The sequence below is a fragment of the Herpailurus yagouaroundi genome, unplaced genomic scaffold (genome assembly GCF_014898765.1).
Source record: "Herpailurus yagouaroundi ecotype Mexico unplaced genomic scaffold, PumYag 28, whole genome shotgun sequence".
In the NCBI taxonomy this organism is placed as follows: domain Eukaryota; kingdom Metazoa; phylum Chordata; class Mammalia; order Carnivora; family Felidae; genus Herpailurus; species Herpailurus yagouaroundi.
In genome coordinates this window covers 107,991,854-108,014,307 of record NW_024412376.1, presented here as the reverse complement: position 1 = coordinate 108,014,307, position 22,454 = coordinate 107,991,854, and the positions used below count along the sequence as shown (strand labels likewise).

At 39.9% G+C, this 22,454-nt stretch overlaps 1 protein-coding gene and 1 long non-coding RNA gene across 2 annotated transcripts; one reads left to right on the top strand and one right to left on the bottom strand.

Moving 5' to 3' along the window:
- Positions 1-2,077: 2,077 nt before the first annotated feature.
- Positions 2,078-8,813, bottom strand: LOC121030827 (uncharacterized). Its single transcript, XR_005790438.1, has 2 exons — positions 8,559-8,813; positions 2,078-2,344 (listed from the first exon to the last, which is right to left on the bottom strand). It is a non-coding gene; the product is annotated as an uncharacterized LOC121030827 (long non-coding RNA).
- An 85-nt stretch (positions 8,814-8,898) lies between these two features.
- AREG (amphiregulin) lies at positions 8,899-21,378 on the top strand. The gene is made up of 7 exons (XM_040481180.1): positions 8,899-9,008; positions 10,997-11,607; positions 12,604-12,849; positions 15,448-15,649; positions 16,612-16,767; positions 19,319-19,418; positions 21,205-21,378. Exons 2-6 carry the CDS (start codon positions 11,334-11,336, stop codon positions 19,410-19,412), a joined length of 972 nt encoding a protein of 323 aa, XP_040337114.1. The 5' UTR covers positions 8,899-9,008; positions 10,997-11,333; the 3' UTR covers positions 19,413-19,418; positions 21,205-21,378.
- The last annotated feature ends 1,076 nt before the right edge of the window (positions 21,379-22,454 follow it).

Here is a 22,454-nt window from a genome sequence, read left to right as displayed (position 1 = left end):
TCAGCACAGAGCCCGACACGGGGCTCGAACTCACAGACCATGAGATTATGACCTGAGCCGAAGTTGGACGCTTAACCGACTGAGCCACCCAGGCGCCCCCATTGTGGGCATTCTTGAAGGACAAATCTGACTTTCAGAGATGGTCTGACCAAACTCGCACAGTGAGATAGAAATCCAGACGTCAATTTAGTAATTTACAGTAAGAATTATGACTGTTGTGCCTGGTTGCGGAATTTTTCCAGCCTGCAGAGACTTTGGACAACGAGAAAAGAGGACAAATTCTAATCAGGAGTTGCAAAAGCATCAAGGTGAGATAAAATGAGTGAGTTGGATATATATACTCTTTCAATAATGGTGTATCAGCTACCAGAATAAGAGAGGGGTTCCTTGAGCCCAAGAAGATCACTCCTGGAAATGTGTTTGGATGCACAGAGCCAACTTTAAATCTCCCTTTTGATTGGCACTTTTGTCCTTTGATTTTATTAAAACAATCAGTGTCTTGCAGGTCTATGAGCCATTTTAATCTTTTAGACTTATTTTGCATATACACTCATTTCACAACTACTCTATTCACATCACATATCTGTTCTATTAGTTATTATAAACTCAGAGGTCAATGTATTTCTGGGTTCTTTTACACTATGGTATCATCAGCATTTGAGTTTATCAAGCAGTTTCCATTTTAAAAATGTCTGAAAAGCACCTACTATATGCCTAATGCTATGCTAGACATTATATGTAATAGTGATTAAATGAATGGGCTTTGGGTCAAAAAGACCTACGTTGGATTCCACCTCTATGAAGTAAACACGTGACCTCCAGCAAGTTATGTGAACCCTTGATTTCCTCATCTGTTACATGGAGACGATAACGTTTATTTAAAGGGTTTTATGAAGGTCAGCTGAAGTAAAATCTATGAAGTGCTTACAGCACAAACTCTCAATAAATGTTATCTAAATTATTTGATAATATTTACAACTTAAAGGTACTCTTTCCAGTCAGAGTCACCTCTTACTATAAAAGAAAGGCAAACCCAAATTAATAGTTTCAGAATTAATAATAAATTATGAGGGTTTTTTTTTAAGTGTAGGAAGCACTTCATGGATTTCTGTTCTTATCTCAGGTACTGTATACAGTAATAAATAATGTTATTTACTGAGAACATCCAACATATATAACATTGTTCTAGGAATGAATGGTGATGAACAGATAAAGAGAATATTCTCCTATTCTTGCAAACTATCCATGTTGGATGTAGTTAGCTCTCATTCTAGGTAGATTTTTCAAGCATCTTGTTTCACTTAACTTTGGTACCCAAATTAATGACTACAGAGTTTTCTTATGTGAAAAAAAAAATCATTTAAAAATGATGGTAAGTTCATTCAAATGTTACCTTGGCAACTGTGAAACCAGATTTTCTTGATTTGCTTACTAAGCATTTTCATTCATTTCATTTTACTGACCCTAATGGAGCCCCTAACCTGCACCAAGCCCAGTTACAGGTGAGAAAGAAAAAAGCATCCCTTGACATCCAGGAGCTGGTCTAGGACTATCACCGTGGCCTTGATGGTCTCCTGTTGAACGTAAACAATTTCACAGCACATCAACATCAAACAAGGCCACTCTGTGGCCATGATGGATTATGGTAAAAGCAAGACCTTCCATAATTATGTCTGAGCACAAACAAAACATAAACACTGTCCAAGCCACAGCACTCACCGAACACCCTCCTCTCTTGATTTCTATGGGTGATGGCTGGTTCTTTAACAATTACAGCTTTAGCCTCTCTACTTCTGTAAGATCTATTAAGATACCCAATCATGAAATTATGCTCACTTCCTGACAGTAGCCATTCCAGAGCAAAATGTCATTCCTTCAACCCTCCTCCAAATTACCTAACCCAAACCCAATCCTGTATGTTCTAACACTTACTCTACAATATCTCTTACTGAAAAATTCACAGTTCCCCAAGCTGCACATTCTTCCTCACTGTAACTTGTTCAGTCGTGTCCCTGGTGGTCTTTGGCTGGAGGACCGTGACACGAAAGGGAGTATCATAATAAATACAAAAGTTTATTGATTAAGAAATCATTTAATATTGGGCTCAGCTGCATATATCAGTAAACCTAAAATAAGTGGCTTATAAAAGAAGTGTTCTCTCTTATATAAAAGAAGTCTGAAGGTAAAGAGTACAGGGCTGATGTGGTAGCTCCAAATCAGGGATTTGGGCTCGCTCTTTCTTTCTCTTCCACCATTCTAGCACGTGCCTTCCAGATTCAGGGTCAGTTCATGGTCCACCAGTATGACTCCTGGAGATGCAGCCAAGTGTCCATAGTCCAGGCAACTGGAAAGGAGTAAAGACAGAGGGATGATAGGAGTGGTTCCCACCTTCATCAGATCCCTTTAAGAAGCCTTCCAAGAAAATCTACACATCACTCCTGCTTAGAGCTCACCAGACCTCACCGGCAGAACTTAGTCTTGTGGCCAGTATTATCTTCACGAAAACGTGGGAAATGTTATGTGTTAGCTGGGCACATTGCCAGTCTGAACAATACCAGGGTTTTACAAAGGGAAAAGATGAGAATGGGTATTGATCAAGTAGGGTTTATGAAAAAATTATTGACATAGTAATTTGGATTGAAAAAATAACTCTTTCTGTTACTTCGGTGTCAATTGGGTTAGTTAATGGTGAAAAAAGAAATTTCACTTACAAGCAATGTATTTACAAGCATAAATGGCCTGATTCTTTAGGAAATTATGGTTTGATGACATTACAGGGTAGGAATTATCAAACAGCTAAAAAAAAAAAAAAAAAAGGAAAGGAAAAGAAAGCAAGGAAAGAATCATTCCACAAAGATTTTTGATGTTTAGAACAAGAAATGCTCTGGAAATGTCATATTCCTGGAATCAGCAATGTAGGCTATTTGCAACAAGACCTTAAAATAACAGAGTTCACTCGTTGCCCTCATCGTTCTAAAATTTTTGAATTCAGGGATGCTTGGTTGGCTCCCACGCACCCGAGTTGGTTAAGCAACCCACTTGATTTTGGTTCAGGTCATGATTTCACAGTTCCTGAGTTTAAGCCCTATCCTGGGCCCCACGCTGACAGCATGGGAATCTCTTGGGATTCTCTCTTTCACTCTCTCTCTGTGGCTCCCCACTCATGCTGTCTCTCAAAAATAAGTAAACTTTTCAAAAAAGTAAAATAAGGTTTTTGAATTCTTACAGACCTATCTGCCACAGTAAGCAGAAGTCCTCAAGTTATGAAATCAGTATGTCAATAAATATTTAGCTAAATTAAATCAACATAGTAATTTATCTGTGTCCACAAATATGCATTGAAAAATTTTTCATTGCAACCCCTAGTACTTTCTTCATTGGTATCAATATTATTAACAATAACAATAATAATAATACATAAGATATTTGGGGTCATCATGAAAGGTCAGATGCTGTTCCAAGTGTTTTACATGAATCATCACATTTAAACCTCACAAGAACCCTATGATTTAGTCACTGTTATTATCATCTATCTCCCTTTTTTTGAGATGAGACATTAAAGCCATAAAGTGTTTGATTTACCCTGGTTGGTAAGGGGAAGAACTGTACTAAAATCCAGTAGTCTCAGCCTGAGATGCTAAAGCCTTAAGCACCTCACTCTACCTTCTCCCTACCCCACCGGGCAAAGGAAGCATAGTCGGGAGCAATTTACTAGGGTAGGGAGATTGCGGGAAAGCAGACATTCAAGTGAACATTTTCTTTCAAATTTGACATCCTCTTTGGAAAAACTGATGTAACTGAGTATAGAAATCATGTCAAATCAACTTCCTTGGGAAATGGTCATGCCTAGATTGGGGTTTTTACTTTAAAAAAAATAGAAGAGGGGCTCCTGGATGGCTCAGTCGGTTGAGCGCTGACTTCAGCTCAGGTCATGATCTCATGGTTGTGAGTTCGAGCCCTGTGTCGGGCTCTGTGCTGACAGCTTGGAGCCTGCTTCGGATTCTGTGTCTCCCTCTTTCTCTGCCGCTCCCCTGCTCATGCTCTGTCTCTCTCTTTCTCCCTCAAAAATAAAATAAAAAAGATTAAAATATTTTTTAAAAATAGAAGAAATACCTGATCTTTGTACACTTATTAGAACTCCAGGAAAGCAATTATTTTTTTGACCAAAGATAAACATTCTTAACACTTCATATATTCTCTCAGAATGTTTCTGTGCATGTATATCTGTATATACACATTTATATATAATATATACATAAATATTTGTAAATGCATTACATGAGTTTCACACTGTACACACTGTTTTGCTAATGTTTTACATAACAGGTATTATTTATCTATTTATTTTTAACGTTTATTATTTTTGAGAGAGACAGACAGACAGAAAGGCAGAGAGCAAGTGGGGGAGGGGCAGAGAGAGAGGGAGACACAGAATTGGAAGCAGGCTCCAGGCTCCGAGCTGTCAGCACAGAACCTGACATGGGGTTCAAATCCAAGAACCGTGAGATCATGACCTGAGCGAAAGTCGGGCGCCTACCCAACTGAGCCACCAGGCTCCCCTCACATACTTCTTAAAATGTTAATGACGTTTGTCTATAAAGCTTTCCTCTCTTTCCTTCTTTTATTCTTAAAAATAATGGATTCTTTAAAAACGCAGACTTGCTCTTATACTGTTCTCTTATCCTGTTCTCTTTCCTCGTGTGTGTGTGTGTGTGTGTGTGTGTGTGTGTGTGTGTTACACTTCAAAAGTTACACGTTTAGGTTTTTCCAAGAAAATATCATTGAAAGTAATCATTTTGTGCAGATTGAAATATTGGTAAGGAAAATAAAAACGAAGCACATTTCATAAATTAGTAGAGACATAACCTCAAATCTCCAAATTGAGCAAATGTGGAAACACAATATTTAACATAGAATTTATGTTCTTATATCCTTATGTTCTTATATCCTTAAGCTACCTGATGGTTACAATAACTTTTAAAAGGGCAAGCTACATGACTTTTTCCAAAGACATAATTTTAGGCAAGACATACCTTCAAAGTTTCTATTTTTTTCTATTTAAATAAATGTAAGAATTTTAGTAAATACCATCTTTGAGATAAGACTAAATGACCAAATTTATATTTCTTTAAAAAAATCCTTTAAAATTTTTTTCTATCATGTAAGTAGTACTCCCTCATCATTATGTCATGATTAGTTCAGGCCAGTTGTACTGTTGAAAAGCCAAGTATTTCTAGGGTGCCTGGGTGGCTCAGTCAGTTGAGCATCTGACTTTATCCCAGGTCATGATCTCATGGTCTGTGAGTTCAAGCCCCGCGTTGGGCCCTGTGCTGACGGCTAGGAGCCTGGAGCCTGCTTTGGATTCTGTGTCTCCCTCTCTCTCTGCCCCACTTGCTCTTTGTCTCTCTGTCTCTCTCTCAAAAATAAATAAACATTAAAAGAAATTATTTCAAAAGGCCAAGTGTTTCCTTATAGTCATACAAGGTAGTGCTTGAGAATCCCGGAATTACCTAGCAATTTGATATTAAAACTATGTTCTTGGAATATTTGTTATCTTGAGAAGTTACAAAACTAATGACTTTTGGAATTCCTATGGAAGGAAAGAAAGCTAGGAGCAAAATCACATCTTCTGCATACCTGACCAAATAATTTGGGAGTACATAAATCCAGGTTTAAGACAAAAATAGTGATTCCAGGAAGAATACTAAGGGACACACTTGATATTTACAAGATTTATAACTTTATTTTGAATCCCTCTTTTCCTATGAGGTCTACTTTTGTCTGGATTCTTCCAAATGAACTTACAATTTTTTTTAGTTATGGTCATAAAATTTTAATACACACATTCAGAAAGTTCCAGAAGCATGGCATCCAAAGGCCTGTTTCTTTGTGGCCTACCCTATCCCTGCATAGGACAGACTGTACAGGAGTGGTTTATTCAACAAATTAGTCATTTATTCACTTACGAAATTTAAAACCGCCTATTCTCATTGAACTTGAAACAGAAGCTTATTGTGTTTATGGGGAAATACAACAAAATCTATACATAAGATAGCCTAACCCTGCTAAAAGTTGAAAAAGACATTTAAAGAGACTATCTAAATTCATAACAAGAATACTTCAACTATGGGTCGGTGATAATAGGATTACATAACTTTTAGAGGTATGCAAATATAGTCAATTAAAAAAAATTTTAATGTGTATTTATTTTTTGAGAGAGAGAGAAACAGAGGCAGAGACAGAGAGTGAGGGGGTAGGGGCAGAGAGAGAAGGAGACACAGAATCCGAAGCAGGCTCCAGGCTCTGAGCTGTCAACACAGAGCCCGACGCGGGGCTCGAACTCACGAACCATGAGATCCTGACCTGAGCCCAAGTCGGACGTTTAATTGACTGAGCCACCCAGGTGCCCCTATTATTGTCAATTTTTAAGTAATGATGGGGCAAATAGGAGCATTCAGAAACTATGAAAAAGTGGTCATCGCATAATTTTGAATGTGTGGTACCTGGTAAATTGCAAAAGAAAATACAAGAAAATTTTAAAACGTAGACATGCACTAAAGAAAGGTTAAGTACGTACAAAACGTTTTCTGAAATAACTAATAAAATCAAGAATATGATTATTTAAAGACTAATTGTAGTCCATAAAAATCTTTCATAGGACTCTGACTAGTTCAGCCATCTGACTTTGATATATTAATTTCTGAAGTAACAAAATGCCAAATATTAATCTGAAATCCTAAAGTCATAAAGCATTAATAGAATACTCAAGTTTGACATGTTTCCTAATTCGGTGTATGATACTTACAGACATTCTGTTTTCCGACCTTACTACACTCAGACCGGAGGTAGTGAGATTCCACAATAATTTGGCATAGATATGATTCCACCGATGTGACAAACTGGTTTCTGAAAACTACATGCAAAGTGGATTTTTTTCTTTTTCATATATTCAGATGCATTTTTATTCCACTAGCGTAGTGTCGTGTTTAAAGGAATTGCATGTGAGTCAGTTTGTAACATGAGTTCCTCAGAGATAAATGTCTTCATTACACTTACATGCTTCCTGTTGAAATTCATTTCTCCCTCCTTTACATTTCCGGCAAAATTTCCACGTACATGAATGTGCCATCCTGCTAGTTCACACTCTCTCTGAGTGTACCTCGACTATTTTTCACTTATGTATCCCCTAGTGGAGTAGTTCTTAGTCCCAAGGGCACATCAGAATTTTCTTGGAGGTTCTTTAAAAAAATACCACGTGGGCCTGCACCCCACACCAAACCTACGGAATCGAGATGGGAGAATGGAGTGTACATTTAGAAAAGGTTCTCAGGTTATTCTGTTTATCTGACTTTTGGTTAAGAGCTGGAGAGCTCTGGTCAGCAGGGCTAAGAGGGGTGTTTGAGAAGTGACTAGTGGAGTGAATTCTTTTTTTTTTTTTTAATTTTTTTTTTTTTAACATTTATTTATAATTAAGAGACAGAGTGCAGGCAGAGGAGGAGCAGAGAGAGAGGGAGACACAGAATCCGAAGCAGGCTCCGAGCTGTCAGCACAGAGCCCGATGTGGGACTTGAACAGTCAGACAGTCAACCAACTGAGCCACCCAGGCGCCCCTGGAATGAATTCTTGTGCAATGTTTCCAAATCCTCCATACTTTTGAGGCTCCTCCATTCAAGGCATCCATCGTTCAGCATCCCTCATTCTTCTTGTCTATGCTTATTTCTATCTCTCGTTCCTATCCTTGCCTATCTCTGCTTTCCACAGCTGTTATTATTCCAAAGAATACTCCTCTCCATTTTATCCTGCCCCGTTTCCTGGAGAGAGAAACTGTGAACTACTTTACTGTAGGGGCTATCTTGAATTTCCTTTTATCATCTTCTTCCACCATCCCAAGCCCTCCAGATCACATATTTTATTTCCTTTCTAAGCGCATCATGGCCTAAAATTATTTTATGTATGGTTCCCTTGCTTATTATATGTTTCCCCTTAATAGAATGCAAGGTCCCTAAAAATGAAGACATTATGACTTATTCAAAGTTTTATCCCCGGTGCCTAGAAGAGGACCTAGTTCTCAAAATGTATTTGATGAGTAAATGAACTACCTAGAGCATTTGTTTCTTGTGTGTTTAAATGCAGTTAATTGTATGTTACATTTGCCTAGTTCCTACTGTATCAAACAGTCTGCTGCCTTCCGTCCCATCTGCTAGTTACTGCTCTGCAAAAGCCATCATGTTAAGGTTTTAAAGGGCCAAGTACTTTTATTTTACTAGTATGTCAAGGTACCCAACAAATCAAATTCATGGAAGGCCTGTTTTTGAAGAAACTAGAAATTATATATTCTTTAGCATGGATAAATTCGCAGGTGAAGAGTAGAAAATTACAGACATCTAAATGGAGCCAATGCATTTGTTAATAATATAGGGAATGTTACTTATACATGAGAGAATTTCTTAATTTTAGTTGAGGGTTTCATGGGTTGACTCAGACCTGGCCCTCTCTATAAAAACTCAAGATCAATTATATGAACAAACACATGATTATTCTTGGGTTCTATGGCACACCTTTTAGCAGAGTCAAAGTGAGTTTGTTTCTATTATACATTTAAAATATTATCAGGATCCGGATACTAGACTTCAAAGTGAGTGGCTGGCTGGGAGCACTGGCCCACAGAGCTGCCTTTAGCCTCCTAGTAGGTGTGGGAACCATCAATTGTTCAAGATAAAGAAGAGTAGCTACTTGAATTCTACTTGAATTTCTTGAAGTTGTTCCTCCCTGTCTCTGCTTAGCATGCAGAATGTAGAGTATCCAACATGACATGGGGAAGGTTTCCCTCTCATGTGCAAATTCCAGAATGCTGTGAGTCATCAGGGGTGCTACACTGTGATGCAACCATTATGACGCCCCATGGTACCCGATGATGAACCATAAAATGTTCAAAATGGTTAGAGTTAATGGGAAGTAGGTACAAAGTTCATGGGCTTGAAAATACTGAAGATTATTTCACTTCCTCTGTGAGTAGCTCCATTTATAAGAGTCACTTGGTTCTTCAATGTGATTAATAGAATGTACCTATCATAATGCCAAGGCTAATAATAATAGTTGCCATGTATTGAGCACTCGGCATTTGCCAGGTTTTGTGTTGCTTGCATAGGTTATCTTATCTCATTTGATCTGCTTAACAGCAGATCGGTAGCTTTATTTCTATTTTCAGATGAGGAACCCGAGTCTTTCAAATATTAGGTGGTTTAGTTTGTGGTGGAATTTGTACATGATTACCCAACTGGTGTGAATTTACAGCTCATACTAAGCACTAGCAATCTGCCCCTATAATTCTATGTTCCATCCCATACCAACGGAAATCGTCACCCTCCACATTTCCAGTTGTAAAAAGACTAAGCAATTTCCGGTGTAAAGAACTCACTTCCCTTCAAAGTGAACCATTTCTGATGACGCAAGCACACAACTTGCCTTCCTCTCACTTGAGAAGAAAGAGTAAGGTAAAGGGAACAATGGGACCAGAACAAAAGCGAAGCCTGAGAGGAGACCAGCGCCATAGTCTGAACAAAATCCCTGCCATCTTTTGAAATCTGCGGGCAAGGCTGTGAATCTGTCTGAATCAGAATCTTCTCCTCCAGCCACAAAGATGACGGTGCAAGTCCCTGCTTCACCCTGGGATGGGCAGTGCCGTCTTCCTGGTCTTTTTTTCCATTTTGGGGCATACTGTGTCAGAGGTGTTCTTTCCATTTAAGCTTTCTGCTGGTAAGGACATTAAGCGGGGGAGCAAAACTAAACTGCATCCTTGTTTTCCATGGCAGTCCAAATCCTTCTTATCATCTGACATAACAGAATTACTTTTCCGGCCCGCACTACACTGAGCTTCTGGAGAGCAGGGAACGGTGATCAGTGAATCGCTCTCTTTACTGCCTCCACCCCGCCCCCCCCCCCCCCACATAAAAAAATAAAACAAGCAGATGACAACAAATATACTCTCAGCAAATGTTGACTTGAAGGGAAGGCATGAGTCACGACTGTTTATTTCATCCTGCTAAATGTATGGTATTATTTAGCCCACGACCTCCATATGCCATTAAAAAGTAAGTAGCTTTACAAAAGTTTCCCAGAATTAGGATAGATGTACTGTGATCCACACTCCAAAAAGGGCTGTTGCACTGGAAGAGATACGTATCTTTAAGACAAGGAACCAGTTAGAGAGAGGGAGAATGATGCTTTCTTTTTTTTTTTCAAGTCAAGGAAAATCCAGTTCTGGAGCTGTGTCTCCATCAAAGTTACTCGAATTGAGCAGCTCCCATCCTCTTCATTTTTCCTTCTTGTTGGGATTAACTGCCCTACCAGACTCTAACTGGGCTTCCTCAAAGCCGGTGGTTTTATCCTGGGATTTGTGGTGCACAGACTTGGGCACCCCCTTCATTTAAACGTCAATACCCTCCCAGCAGGGGTTATTCCTTAGGACCAAGTATTGTTCTTCCCAGAAGCTCTCTTTCCAAAGATCGGTTTACTCCAAATTCCTTTATCAGAGTGGAGAGAGATTTTAGAGTCAGAGGACCTTAAATCCATCTGGTTTCTGCCATAACCAGGGGTGTCAAGTCCTCCTTGTAAAACAGGGGAAAATGATTCTTAACCAGCAAGGTTACTGACTGAGACGGTGCAGGTCATCTTTTAAGCGGTTATAGTTTGGCAATGATAGATGGTCAATAAATCCTCATTTTGATAAGGACCTTGGGACACAGACAAATGGGAGGGGAGACGATTTGAAATTCTGGCCGCTTTCCAGCAGTGGGGAAGAAAGGGCTCGCGGTCCGGATAAGGGCCCATCATAAATAAAGCCGCTCCTCATTAGGGGGCGCTCTCTCTAGCCGTTTCACGAACTTCATAATCCCTGTTAAAGGACATCAGCCTCTCCTTGCTAAGTCACTCTTGGTCTTAAAGTACTTCTACATCGTAACAGGGAACTCTTCTAATCAATCCCTGTCACTTGTAGTATTAAGACCAACCAAAGTCTACACGGAGGTTCTTCAGGTGGTTTGAGAAAGTGGGACTTTTGACTGTCAGCTACCAGCTCTCCAACTCTACTCCCACCGTCGAATGTGGAGCGGGCGTGTTCTCAGCTCGCAGCTAGGGTTTAATTTCCATTTCCTCCCGGTGGCTCTCCACGCTCCGGGGAGGTGGGGCGCCTGCCATCCGCGTGTGGTTTTGGGGTAGTAACCTCTTGTGGCGCAGCCGCCCTCCTCCACCCACAGCGGAGGCCGTGACGTCACGGGCCTGGCCCGGGTCCCCGCCCGGCCTATAAAGCCGCAGGTGCGCGCCGCGCCTCCGGAATGTTCGCACACCTTTTGCCCGCGCCCGAGTCGGAACCGAGGGATCCCGAGGCGAGCTGTAGGCGCTCGTCCAGCGCCCGAGCCCGGCCGGGCGGCGAGCACGGCCGCACACTCCCTCCTGTCCGCTCTCTCTTCCACCACCTCCTGTTCCAGCCGCGACTCCCGGCCGAGTTGCCCCAGAGACCGCGACGCCGCCGCCGCGCCGAGGGACCAATGAGAGCCCCGCTGCTGTCGCCGGCGCCCGTGGTGCTGTCGCTCCTGATCCTGGGCTCAGGTGAGGGCATCCCGGCTCCGAACTGCCGGCCTGCGCTTCTCCCACGGCGGGAGGCGTCCACGGCAGCGCCCTCTCCAAGGTTACTGCCGGGGAGGAGGAGAAACGCGGGCAGGTGCCTCTGACGTCCCAGGTCAGGAAGAGGGTGCCGGAGAGTTCCCGAATTTTTTACTTTAGTCCAGCTGGAGGAGACCTCAGAGATCCTGTGCTCCAAATTCTGCCTTTTACAGAAAAAGAAACCGAGTCCAGAAAGGTGAAGCGATTTCCGCAGATCTTAGAGTAGTTAAGTCCTGGACGCGGAGCGCTGACTCCTGCCTAAAATCTCCATCTCCTCTGTCTAGTGATTGTACCTTTACCTTCCTAGAGGCCCTCCCAGGGAGAAGTAAAAGCACCACCCTGTTGCTCCTTTAGATAAACCAGGGGCCTGAAACTTTAGGCCCCCAAATCTCACCTGCCCCCCCCCCCCCCAGGTTCTTCCCTAGGTAGGAACAAGAATAATGAAACGATGACAGGAAGAGTCCTTACTATCAAATAGCATTTATGTTGTTTTACAGTTATGTATGTCACCTTTTTAAAAATATGAACACGTGTTAAGAGAGTCTGATATTTATATCTAGAACCCATCCGTTCAAGTGGGTCATTCTAGCAAACACAAACGCATTTGGCGTGTGAGGTGATGGGACTCTACAGACATTACCTGTTCAGTAATTAGACGAACTTGCCTATTTGGCAGCATTATTTGGTGTGGAAGGTGATGGAGACCGTCTGTGGAAAAGAAAACCTCGATGAAAGCAGCTCTGTAAATTGGAGCAGCTGAGTTTGCTTGTTGGCAGAATGTGAAGATGCTTTCATAAGTGACTCAATCCCAAACAATAGCACATGTGCAATAACAGCTTTGATATCAGAAGATAAACATTTCTCCTGAACCCAGCTGACTGGTGAGAAAGGCACTCACTCTGCTCTACCTTTTCTTTTCGCCCGTTGTTCTTTCTCCCACAGCCCATTATGCTGCTGGATCAGCTGCCAACGACACCTCCTCTGGGAAAGGGGAACCATTTTCTGGGGACCACAGTGCCGATGGATTTGAGGTTACCCCAAGAAATGGGTCCTCAGGAAGGGAGATTTCCCCTGTGAGTGAAACGCCTTCTAGTAGGGAACTGTCCTCGGGGATCGACTATGATTATGCAGAAGAGTATGATAACGAACCACAAGTATCTGGCTATATTGTAGATGATTCAGTCCGAGGTGAGTGGAGGATAAGGCGAAAACATAGCCTAGAAGATGTGTGTTTGTATGGGCAAAGCTGCTTCAAACGAAGAGCCATTCCCTGGCTCTCGGAGTGGTTTTCTTGGCGTGTACATGTGCTGCATATGCCTTGGGGGAGCTACCACCTGAGATGGAAGGAGCTGTGTGTGGGTACATCTGATATGTCTGGAGCTCTAAAAATGGTCAATGTCTATTAAGTCTACTTTACAAGTAGGAATTGTTAGCATTTTACAAAGATGATAACTGGAGAAGGTGGTTTTGCCCAAGCTTCCACGGCCAGCAAGCAGTTGAGCCAGGATGAGAACTCCAGTGTTTGATGGTGATCCGATGCTCTTTCCCATTGGGCCACAAAGCCTCCATGCTGAGAGACAGACATAGACATCAACCAGTCGTCAGCTTCTGTGTCTACTCCCCGTACAAAAATTCCCTAAACACCTGCATTTTAACACAAATAAGGGAACAGAACAAAGTAGTGGGGAAGGACTTTAGTGGGGTTGGACTTTAGCTTTTAAGTACCCCAGGTGTTGAAAAACAAGTGTTTCTAAAACATGACAAGAATAATAATATAACCTTCTGGAAATACTAAAGAACAACTATGCATGGATTTCAAATTGCCAAAAATCATGATTTAGCCCCGGATTCCATGTGTTAGTTAAATAATAGTGACCCATAGTTTTGTTCCCTTTTGCTGTTATCTGATCTTTAAAAAAGAGCATCTGCTTAAAATGAGAGTACCAAAGTACGAGGTTAAGTATTGTTCATTACCCTCATATTACTTTGGAGTTTCAGGACAGATGAGGTCATCACTAAATCTAAATATCCTAGAGACATCCAATATGGAGGCAGAACATAATGCCCCGTCTCTCCTGACCTTAGTTTCCCTGACTTCTGCCCCTCTGTCTGCCTTGCAGACCTGGTGAAGGGACAGCAGGTGATATACCACAGGGAGAGTGACTGGGTTAAGCAACAAGTGGAAAAAGCTTTAGGGAACGCTCGACTTTACTGCTTGTTCAATAACTTGTGCTTTTATGTGAGGTGGGGAAGAGGTTCATTTATATTTCTTTTTGGAAGGATAAGAGGAGAAACTGTTCTCTTAAAGATGTTTCAAGTCGTTAAGTTTCAAAAGGCCAAATAAACTGTTAGCAGTGAAACTGACTAGTGCCTTGTGAAATACAGGGAAACTGATGGGTGAGCTCCTTTGAAAGGCTGCTGAACCCCTGGGGTTGCTGTCTGTTGCAGCACTTCAGCGTGGTGACGATTTGTCTCTGTCTACAATTTGCAATGTATCTGATAACATGCAGTAATACTCATTTAAAGTGTTTTCTTTTAGAGGACTTATTCTAATTTGTGTTGCTTATTTATCACCAAATTTTCAATATAAAAATTGCATAACCGGTTAAGCATTGCTCCTAATTTGACTATTATTAATGTCATAATAACCTGCTAAAATCCTCATATTTATTTGTCGCTTCCTTGATCACAGGGTTCTATCTCTGATACCCTTCCCTATATTTCTAATGTTTTCTATTTAATGGGACATTATGCAGGACCATTATGACTAATGGTATTATGACATTATGGTATCTTCCTCTTTTCACTGGGCTCTGTTTGCTAAATACTTGCTTAGATAAGCCTATTCAGGTACTAGTATAACAAAACACACAGCTCCAACATGAACACTCCTCCCTCCCATATTTAGTATGTGGGAAAACTATGCCCTGTATAGCAATAACACTGAACGAATGTTTCTGTAGATCAAAAGAGTTAAGATGACTGACTCTCAGAAGCATCAGGTACAAATATTTCTAGATTCCTATTTTTCAAATAGATTGACCACAGAAATGAGCCCCATGGAATGAATAATTATAATCTGTCGTAATCTGGGAGTTGGAGAAAATTGATTAATTCTAATATATAATTCTCCGTTTTTTCCATCTTCAAGTGATACACAGTAATTCCCAACTATGATAATGAGCACAAGACCGAGATGCATATATAAAATCAATAGATACACTAAAGCACCAGTTTAGTCCGTAACCTTGACCTATCCAAGAGAAAACATAGGACAGGGGGGAATGACAGGTTTTGATACCCCAGCATTGTCATTCTCTAGCTGCATGTCCCAGGGCATATAACTTGTTTTCATTCAACTTCAGTTTCCTCATCTATAGCATCTGGATAACAATACACTCAACCGTGATCTGAGTTTAATCAAATTAATGCTCCTTAACAAGAACTTGGTATGTATAAGAAATTCAAGAAATGTGCAAGATATTTCCTCATTTTTTTTAGACAGGTACATACTATTAACAATAGTAATAATACTGGTACAAATAAATTCAAAATATGTTTCTAAGCTTATAAAATAACAAGGAGGTTCAGATTTTCAAGCGCCACACCATTCAGATATTCTCTTTAACCAGTTATTATATATGAATTTGGGTTAAATAATGAGAAAAATAGGGTTATCATGCCCATGAGCTCTCACTGCTAGGACTTCTTTCTCCATGTCTCCAAAATGATATGCAAGATGAAGAGAGACTGCTGTCAATAAATCGTATCTATTTTTTTTTTCAGTTGAACAGGTAGTTAAGCCCATGAAAAACAAGACAGAAAGTGAAAAGACTTCAGATAAACCCAAAAGAAAGAAAAAAGGAGGCAAAAATGGAAAAAATAGAAAAAACAGAAAGAAGAAAAATCCGTGTGATGCAGAATTTCAAAATTTCTGTATTCATGGAGAATGCAAATATATAGAGAACCTGGGAGCAGTAACATGCAAGTAAGTTTTCCTAAATTAAAAAGAAATCTATTTATAACACTAGGCCTGAAACTCCTAGATGCAGAAAACCATTTATTTCTCTAGTGTCAAGGGTCTGCAAACATTTTCTTTTCTTTTTTTTTTTTAATGTTTATTTATTTTTGACAGAGATAGAGAGAGAGAGAGAGACAGAGCATGAGTGGGGGAGGGGCAGAGAGAGAGGGAGACACAGAATCCGAAGCAGGCTCCAGGCTCCGAGCTGTCAGCACAGAGCCCGATGTGAGGCTCGAACCCATGAACTGTGAGATCATGTCCTGAGCTGAAGTCGGATGCTCAACCGACTGAGGCACCCAGGTGCCCCCGTAAACTTTTTCTTAAAGGACCAGGCTGGCAAATAATTTAGGCTTCTTTGGTCGAGGTTATGTATGTGCTTCCAACTAAAATGTAACCATTTAAAAATGGTGTAATAACCATCCTTGGCTTACACACTGTAAAAAAAAAACCCGACGAATGGCCAGATTTGATCCACTGGCTACAGTTTGCTGACCCCCGGTTTTATAATATACGAAACAAACCATGCAAAAATATACAAAAGGTTTGCAAAACTTTTTTTTTTTAAAAGAGGACCTAAAGGTACTCTTCACATAATGCTCTATACTCCCTCCTCTCAAAAGCTACTGACACATTAAATGATAGTGGGATGTATTAGCTGCATCACAAGTATCACAAGTGACAGAACTCATCAGGTGGTCATACAAGGAGCACAAAGAATGAAAAGGTGTGTCTTCTTGGAATATCACACCCAAACTAATCTCAGCTTGTTCTTACACTAATAGATCTTTGGCTTGAATGCATTCTGTCTCCTGATTTTTAAACACAAATAGATGGCATGGCTTTTTTTTTTTTTTTGAGTGTTACAATTAAATGCTAAAATAGAATGCTTTCAGTTATTATTATAATTTTTGGATGTGGGTTGTTTCCAGATGTCATCACGATTACTTTGGTGAACGGTGTGGGGAAAAGTCCATGAAGACTCACAGCATGGTTGACAGTGATTTATCAAAAATCGCTTTAGCCGCCATAGCTGCCTTTGTGTCTGCCGTGAGCTTCACAGCGATTGCTGTTGTTATCACAATCCAGTAAGTACGGCATAACTTAAAGATTCCTAATAAAATAATGCCGGGTTGGTTTATTTTCAGTATGCCGTCACAAAGTACTGTATCCCATTTTAGATGAATTATTCTATTGGTGACATGTGATCCTTGGTCATAGCTTTACACTTCACTGACAAAGATCATAGAATTAGGTCAAAATATATATTACTTCGGCCACCATTGAAACTTCATATGTAAAGCTATTTTTCAAAAAGCTTAGAAGTATTTTGAACTTAAAAGCAGGTGGTTGTGTTTCATGTCTTGTTTCCACTCATGGCTACTTCCTAATCTCAGACTGTTGATAGCCACTGTGAATATCTTTAAGCTTAAGGAAGCTTCCCAGAGTCTAATGAAAGCCTGGTTCTGGTTCACAGTAGGTTGTCAGAGATCCTGCTTTGGCACGAAAACTCACAAAGAGCTTCAAACCAGGAGCCCAGAAAAGATACATCTGTTTCTGTTAAAACGCAGAATTTGGAGTTAGAAATGTCCTAGCACGGTACTGATTTACATAGGACGTGCGCCTATTTGTAATTGTTAAAGGTAATATGGGAACTCAATTATGAAAGAAGAAAGAGGGAAAGAAAGAAGGAGAAAGAAAGGAAGAAAGGGAAAGAGAAGAAAGAAAGGAAAGAAAGAAAAATTTCCTCCGGAGGGGCAGGGCGTAGGAAGCAGGGACAATTCTGTTACTGTTCTACTCCTGCAGTATCTGCCCTGTGCTCATAATAACATCATCACACTTCATGACCAACGAATGTTAGAAGTAGACTGTTCCTGGTAGGCACTGGTGGGTATGTCAAAATGGCATTGTCTGTCAAACAGAAGTCAGTGACTTAAGGAAGTTGGGGGAGGGCGTGAATGGCTCTATAATGACTCATGTGCTACTAGAGCTTGGGAAAAGCAATAGACTCATTATTCTAATTTTAGGCCTTGGTAAATTACTTTAACAACTGGACTGTGTGCATGATCTACCACTCCTGCCATTCAGGAAACAAGGAGTTATCTTCTGCCGTTGTTTACTATTATTTAAGATGCAGATCAGATAATGACAAAAAGACACATAAAAAAAAACTGTTTTATGATGCACATAGAGTTTGATGTGTGATTTCATTTTGTTTTGCACACCCTGGAAATTATTTTGATCTGTTAGCACCTCAAGCCAGATATGCAAACGTGTTCAGGAAAAATATTCTCAGACGAATCATTATTGTTTGACATAGAAGGATAGAAGGGAAAAAATAGCCAGATAGGAAAGATGTTTTGAAATAATTATTTAAACGTGGATCGTTCAGGTTGAAATATTTAATAATCCTTTGGAAAAGTGTGGAAAGACTTTTGTCACGTTGGCACTCCTAAAACCAAGCAGTGACTTTTCTCCTATATTCTTGTGTTTGGAACATATAGCAAACACTAGCCCAAGCCACATTTTGCTGTTTTTCCGTAGTTGAATTTTTTTCCCAAACATCACGTCAAAGTTTTTGTGATTTTAGTAGGAACATTTAGTGGGTGGACTAAAGACCTACCAAAAATAGAATTTCTTGTACAGCACCAAGACTGTTTTAAACAATTGAATTTTAACAGAAAGTAACAATAAATAAAACTAAAAGGAAGTATTTATTATATTTAGAAATCAAGAGAACCCAACTTGTTTGGAAAAACTCTAACCATTTCAATTAGTTTGTACAAGTGTAAAGTCCTTTCGTGGTAAAACTACACCATCTTTTTCCTCCTCCAGTTAACACATGGCAACTGTGCTAAGTGTTGATGAAAAAAGAATGAGATCTTGCCATTCGAAACAACGTGAATGGACTTAGGGGTATAATGCTGAGTGAAAGTCAGACAAAGACAAATTGATTTCACAAAGAAAGACAAGATCATTTCACTTACGTGCGGAATCTGAAAAACCAAACAAATGAATAAACAAACAAAAAGCAGAAATAGACCCATAAATACAGAGAGCAAACTGGTGGTTGCCAGAGGGGAAGGAGTGGGGACATGGGCAAAATGGGTGAAGGGGAGTGGGAGATACAGTCTTGCAGCTATGGGATGAATAAGTCATGGGAATGAAAGGCACAGTATAGGGAATATAGTCCCTATTGTAATAGTGTTGCATGGTGACAGATGGTAGCTACAATTGTGGGGAGACTAGCATAATGTATAGACTTGTCGAATCATTATGTTATACCTCTGAAACTAACCTGATATCATGTGTCAGCCATTAAAAAAACAAAACAAAACAAAACAAAACACATACAATGTGTTCCATGCCTTTTGAAAGTTTGTGTCTCAGGGCATATCTACTTAAATCCCTGGGATTACTTAACTGGGAATACGTTTATATAAAGTCACCATGAACATCCCCTTAAAAAGAACAGTTATAAAATATTCTAGAGCTGGGTTTAAGTTTTGGTTTGGTGTAGAATACAGTGTAATGGTCCATGAGGACTCGCAGAAAGGAACTCCCTGTACTCACGAAAACCCCAGTCAATACGGAGATGAATAGAACTTTGATGACCATAGAATATCTTGTTCTCTGAAGGCTTCGAAAACGATACTTCAGGGAATATGAAGGAGAAGCTGAAGAACGAAAGAAACTTCGTCAAGAAAATGGAAATGTACATGCCATAGCATAACGGAAGGTAATGAATGGTTCAGGTTTGGGTTTTAAAAGACAACTTTAAATCATATCCTATAATTTTGAAAAATACAGCATTTGTTATCTCAAGAAAAGTGAGGAAAGTAAGTGTCCTCAATTATGGATACACTGTGAACATTGGCTACATGAAAGCCTTAGTTTTTGAGCATGAGATAGGTTCAATAGTGAGAAAAGACTATGTCCTAGTATCATAACAGATGTAAAGATGAGGTAGACACAGATCCTCTTTTCAACGCAGTTAGTGTTTAGTAGATAGAATATAGTGTAAGGAACCAGAATGCCAGGGGCAGTAAATTATGTCATATGAAAGGAATATGAAGAGTTTCCAGTGAAGGAGAGAAAGTGCCATGGGATGTGTGTAGGGAGCAGGACAGGACGCTATATGTAGGCATTGGAAGTGAGCCTCTAAAGACTGATGAGATTGGGACAAGCAATTATGAAGGGAGAGGAAGATTCATACTGTGAGATGGACGAGGTCACCTGAGACCACTTGTGAAAAATGGCCTAATTCAGATGGGTGTTGGAGAGAAGGTTGGAATGATAGGTTGAACTCATATGGTGGAGAGCCAAGGCATATGGTTGTGACCACAAACATGAGACAGTGGCGGGAACAGGATGAATATCCTTTTAAAGAAAGGAAGTCAGAAGGGGGCAGAGGGTACAAATTTGAAATATACCTTGGTTAAGATATATTATAGTTCTTGTTTATAAGTTGTTGTGTTTTTTTGTTTTTTTGTTTTTTTTTTTTTTGGAAAGAGGCAGAGTTTAGCATGTTGTAGGAAAGGTAAGGAGCTATAGAGAGGAATGTTTTATTAATAGCTAAAGTGGACAGCTGAGGAAGCAAACTTCCAGAGAAAGAGCAGGCAAAGAGATCAAGGACACATTTAAAATTGGTCAGAAGGAAGAACTCCGTTTCCTCAGACATTCAGGAAGGATGTCACATCCTTAAACCATCGATACTTGACCTTCATGGGCTTAAGAATCACTTGAGATGCCATTTAGATGTGCATATTCCTAAACCAAAGCCTAAATCTACTAAATCCAGTATTTCCCTTTCTAGTGAACACTGCAGATGCATGGAGAAGCACTGTTTCGCGTTGGTTAAGCACAAGTATTATGTTCTGAGCCTATTACCGAATTAGTATGCTAGCTCAGTAACTCATGAAGTGGCTGATTATCTATGCCAACCAAGGCTGTACTCAGTACTTAGCACAGCAGAATTTATTATTGTGTTGGTCTTAAGCTAAGACCACCAACATGAATAAAGGGAGCTTTTTGGTCCTTTAGTGCAACTGAGATCTCTCAAAGGAGGTCTGAAATGATTTTTGGAAAAGGAATATGCTGGCCTGGCACGTAGTGGCAGCTATTAACTGGTAGCTACTGTTATTATGCCCTTGGTACTAATTATCCCAAATTAACTGTATATCACAAATATACTGTGCCACTTCATCTTTCTTTTTAATTATGTCCACTGCACAGATTTGGTTAGGAAAACTAATTCCCATGAGTGTTGTTGTTTTTCATCAAGCAGAATTTGATGAAACAGGCTTCAGTGTATGTAATCCTCCACCTAAGTGGGCCCATAACCAAAGCAGGTGTGAAAGAGGAATTCAAGTCCAAGTGATAGTCTGTCTCTGCAAAGCTCTTAGCATTTTTCACAACACATTCTAAATGGACAGAAATTCTGATTCCTGATTTTTTTGGGTGTTTTCTTAAAGCCCTAATGAAATAGAGCTTCTCTCTAATATTTTATTGTATTTTTGAAACAGGGTATCGGATCGGAGTCACTGCCAAGTCACAACCACGAGTGATGAGCTGGCTCCTCTTTTCGGTGGATCATAAGAAAACAGAACGTTTTCGTTCTGATGGTTTTAAACTTTCAATTGCCACTTTTTATGCTAAGTCTTATTTCTGTACATAAAGATGCATGGAGATAAAAAGTATTTTTTCAAGTTGTAAATAATTTATTTAATATTTAATGGAAGTGTATTTATTTTACAGCTTATTAAACTTTTTTAAGCAAAGAGATTGAGAGTTTGAATATTAGTTTTGAGACTGCAAGGCTGTAGGGTATTTTTCTAACACTTAGGCGATCATTTTGAAAGCTCCTTCCGTTGTAACCTTCAAAACTTACTTCTTTTCTTAGAAAGCACTCTTCATGGAAAAATTAACTAGAGTCATTTAGTCCTCCTACAAATACTAATATCTTAAACTAGCCTTTCTTATTCTGTGTAGAACTTACTCCAAGTCCTGGTCATTTAAAAACTTATAAAATCAACATGTAGTCCTCCCTCTCTGTCACAGTAGACACAGATATTAGAAAAGAAAGAAAATCCACTGCCCGACCATGATCATCATCACAGACAAGAATAAGTGTCAAGATTACAAATGAGGCACCTCAAAAGAATCAGGACATATTAAGAGACCTTCTTTCTCTAATATCATGACATGAATCTATAAAGCACTAACACCCATTCCTCCTTTTCCTCCCATGGCTACTATTTTTTTTTTTTTTTAATTTTAAACAAATACATGTGCATTTGTGGTGAGTGCTCCTTCAAGAACATGAATTCCTTGGAATGACCCAGACTTTGGTTCCTGACTGGCCAACTAAGTTACCTGCACACAAAGCAAAATGAACCAACCTTTATAATGTACGGGGCACATTTTGAGGAACTTTGTATAATTCCAGCAATCATCCCACAGAAATTCATGAATGAAAGGTGCCTAGAGCAGAAACACTTTCATTTCTCTCTAGAGAATTTCTTTCCAAATCCTTGTCCACTGATCACCTAACCCACTGGTTCCCAGCTCAACCTGCGCATTATCACATGAGTTTTGGATGTCTCCATGCCCAGGCCCCCGTCCCAGAGTTTCCTATTTAAATGGACTGGTGTGGGTCATTGATAGCTGTATTTTTAAAAGTTCTCCAGATGTTTCCTATATGCAGCCAGTGTTGAGAACCTCTGATTCATCTCTGCTTGAACATCTTCAGGACACATTTTCCTCAACCTCATTC

Excerpts from the sequence above, each read along its gene's own strand:
- AREG (XM_040481180.1), top strand. The coding sequence starts at position 11,334 with ATGTTCGCACACCTTTTGCCCGCGCCCGAGTCGGAACCGAGGGATCCC. Across the intron at positions 12,850-15,447 it reads TGTAGATGATTCAGTCCGAG|TTGAACAGGTAGTTAAGCCC; the intron begins GTGAGTGGAGGA and ends TTTTTTTTTCAG. Across the intron at positions 15,650-16,611 it reads CTGGGAGCAGTAACATGCAA|ATGTCATCACGATTACTTTG; the intron begins GTAAGTTTTCCT and ends GGTTGTTTCCAG.